Here is a 2,641-nt window from a genome sequence, read left to right as displayed (position 1 = left end):
TTGAATATCAATTAAATTGAAGTTAGTTTATGTGAAGGATATTTTGGTTAGTTTTCTTAAAAAAAAACGGTTGGTGGTGTAAAGAGGAAAAAACGCAATGTAAATTGCATGGCCTTTTATGTGCCAAGTTGCGTCTTGGCCCATATGTGTGTCGATAATGAGGGGAGATGCTAGGTGCACCCAGCAATTTTTATGAATGGGCAATTTTGCCCTTTAATAAAAAATTATAAAAAGCCCCCCCCCCTTCTTCGGAAGAAACTTTCCTTCCGTGAAGCTTCTTCTCCCTCTCCGCGAACTGCTTCTTCTCCTTTCTCCGCGAACTGCTTCTTCTTCTCCGCAAGGCAAGCGCGAACCTCGTCTTCTTCTTCTCCGCGAACGAGGTTAGTCTCCCTAACTCCCCTTTGCTTGTATGATACAACATTGTTGTAGCACTGGAACCTTAGGATAGTTACCTTAGGATAGTAACCTTAGGGTAGAAGACGAGAGGAGAGGACGCCGAAAAAAATGGGAAAAGGAGGCTCACGGCGGAGCCTTCCGGAAGAAGTGTTCTTCCGGAAAGTTTCTGGAAGAAGTGTTCTTCCGGAAGTAACCAAACGTCTTCCGAAAGAACACTTCTTCCGGAAGACTCCCGGAAAACCTCTTCCGGGAACTTTCCGGAAGAAGTGGTTCATCCGGAAGAATTCCGGAAGACGCGCTCTTCCGGAAGAACTTTCAAATTTCCGGAAAAACCACTTCTTCCGGAAGTGGTTTTTTTGTTTTTTTTTTTTAAAAAAAAAATTTAAACAGAAATTGTTTTTTAAATGAATTATTTTATTTATTTTGGTTATTTTGTTTTTTAGATTTTATGAAAAATGAGGTTTGGGTTTTTGATGTCATGTTTTTTTTATAATTTAAATTGTGTATTTTTACTAAATATTAATTGGTAAATTATTTTTTTGATAAATGTAGTTGTGTTTGTTTTTGTTTATTGTTTATTTTTTTAAATTAGTGTTTTTTCTTTAAAAATGAAGTTGTCTATTTTTATAATTAAAGTTGTGTGTTTTGGAAGTTTTATAAAAATACTAATTTTTTATAATTAATTAGTTTTTTTTTATTATAAATGAAGTATTTTATTTTCTAAAAAAATTGTGGATGTTTACTAAATAATTTTTTTACATTAGTTGTTTAATTTTTTTTAAAATTAAGTTGTGGATGTTTAGTAATGAATTATTTTTATATTAGTTGTGTTTTTTTTTTTATAAATGAAGTTGTTTATTTTTTTTTAAAAAAAATTAACTTGTGGATGTTTACTAAGTAATTTAGTTGTGTTTTTTTTAGAAATGAAGTTTCTTATTTTTTTTTAAATTAAGAGTTGGATGTTTACTAAATAATTTTTTTACATTAGTTGTTTAATTTTTTTTTTAAAATTAAGTTGTGGATGTTTAGTAATGAATTTTTTTTATATTAGTTGTGTTTTTTTTTTATAAATGAAGTTGTTTATTTATTTTTTTTAAAAATTAACTTGTGGATGTTTACTAAGTAATTTAGTTGTGTTTTTTTTTAGAAATGAAGTTTCTTATTTTTTTTTAAATTAAGAGTTGGATGTTTACTAATTAATTTTTTTTACATTAGTTGTGTTTTTTTTATAAATGAAGTTGTTTAATTTTTTTTTAAAATTAAGTTGTGGATGTTTAGTAATGAATTATTTTTATATTAGTTGTGTTTTTTTTTTATAAATGAAGTTGTTTAATTTTTAAAAAAAAATTAAGTTGTGCATGTTTATTAATAAATTTCTTTTACATTAGTTGTTTTTTTTTTTTATATAAATGAAGTTGTTTAATTTTTTTTTAAAATTAGGTTGTGTATGTGTGAAAATAATTTGATTTAAGTTAGTCTTATTTGTTTATAAATAAAGTTGTTTTTTTATAAAGAAAATTGTGTATATTTTGACCGAAAAAATACGTGTTCGACATGATTTACAGATCATGGCCAGAACACGAGGTTTAGGTCGTGCCATAGGTAGAGTTGTAGGCAGAGATAAAGGTGTTGACGAGGATGCTGGCGATGTTCCCGAGAGGCGTAGGCCTACTGCCTCAGCCCGTAGGCTACGCGTTCATCAGATGACTACGGAGGGACGTAATATGGTTGAGGACGTCGCTGACATGACTGGTGATGTCCCTGAGCAGCCTACGGAGGCACCTGAGATGCGTGCGGACGCACAGGGTGCTGATAGTGGTGAGGGGTCAGATGGTGATGATGCTGCAGAGGGATTCCCTGGTGGTCCACGTGACCCGTCAGTGCTGACATCATTTGCCAAGCATGTTGCACATGCTGTGTGGAGTGGACAGGTATTTTAATTTGTTAATTATTTGTCATTGTTTATTTATTTGTTTATGATTAATTTTTTTTAATAATTGTATAATTTGTACTTCAAATCAGGAACGTCCTGATTTGAAGTTAGTGTCACATGGGAGGAAGGTGACACTGATTGGGAGGCCAGTGCCTGAGATTGAAGGCATGGTGGCTGCCACAGGATTAAGTCCACTGATAGATTGTTCAGTTATTACTGGCGATCCTGGACTTATATCCGCATTTGTGGAGAGGTGGCACAGTGAGACTAGCACCTTCCACCTTCCTGTAGGAGAGCTGACGATCACATTGG

General features: G+C 32.5%; 1 protein-coding gene across 1 annotated transcript; it reads left to right on the top strand.

The window, feature by feature from the left end:
* Nucleotides 1–315: 315 nt before the first annotated feature.
* LOC114369702 lies at nucleotides 316–2,439 on the top strand. Its single transcript, XM_028326945.1, has 2 exons — nucleotides 316–380; nucleotides 1,962–2,439. The coding sequence occupies exon 2, from the start codon at nucleotides 1,965–1,967 to the stop codon at nucleotides 2,334–2,336; it is 372 nt and encodes a 123-aa protein (XP_028182746.1). The 5' UTR covers nucleotides 316–380; nucleotides 1,962–1,964; the 3' UTR covers nucleotides 2,337–2,439.
* The last annotated feature ends 202 nt before the right edge of the window (nucleotides 2,440–2,641 follow it).

The sequence above is a fragment of the Glycine soja genome, chromosome 10 (genome assembly GCF_004193775.1).
Source record: "Glycine soja cultivar W05 chromosome 10, ASM419377v2, whole genome shotgun sequence".
In the NCBI taxonomy this organism is placed as follows: domain Eukaryota; kingdom Viridiplantae; phylum Streptophyta; class Magnoliopsida; order Fabales; family Fabaceae; genus Glycine; species Glycine soja.
The sequence above is the reverse complement of the archived record's forward strand: the minus strand, read 5'-3'. Positions and strand labels throughout refer to the sequence as shown.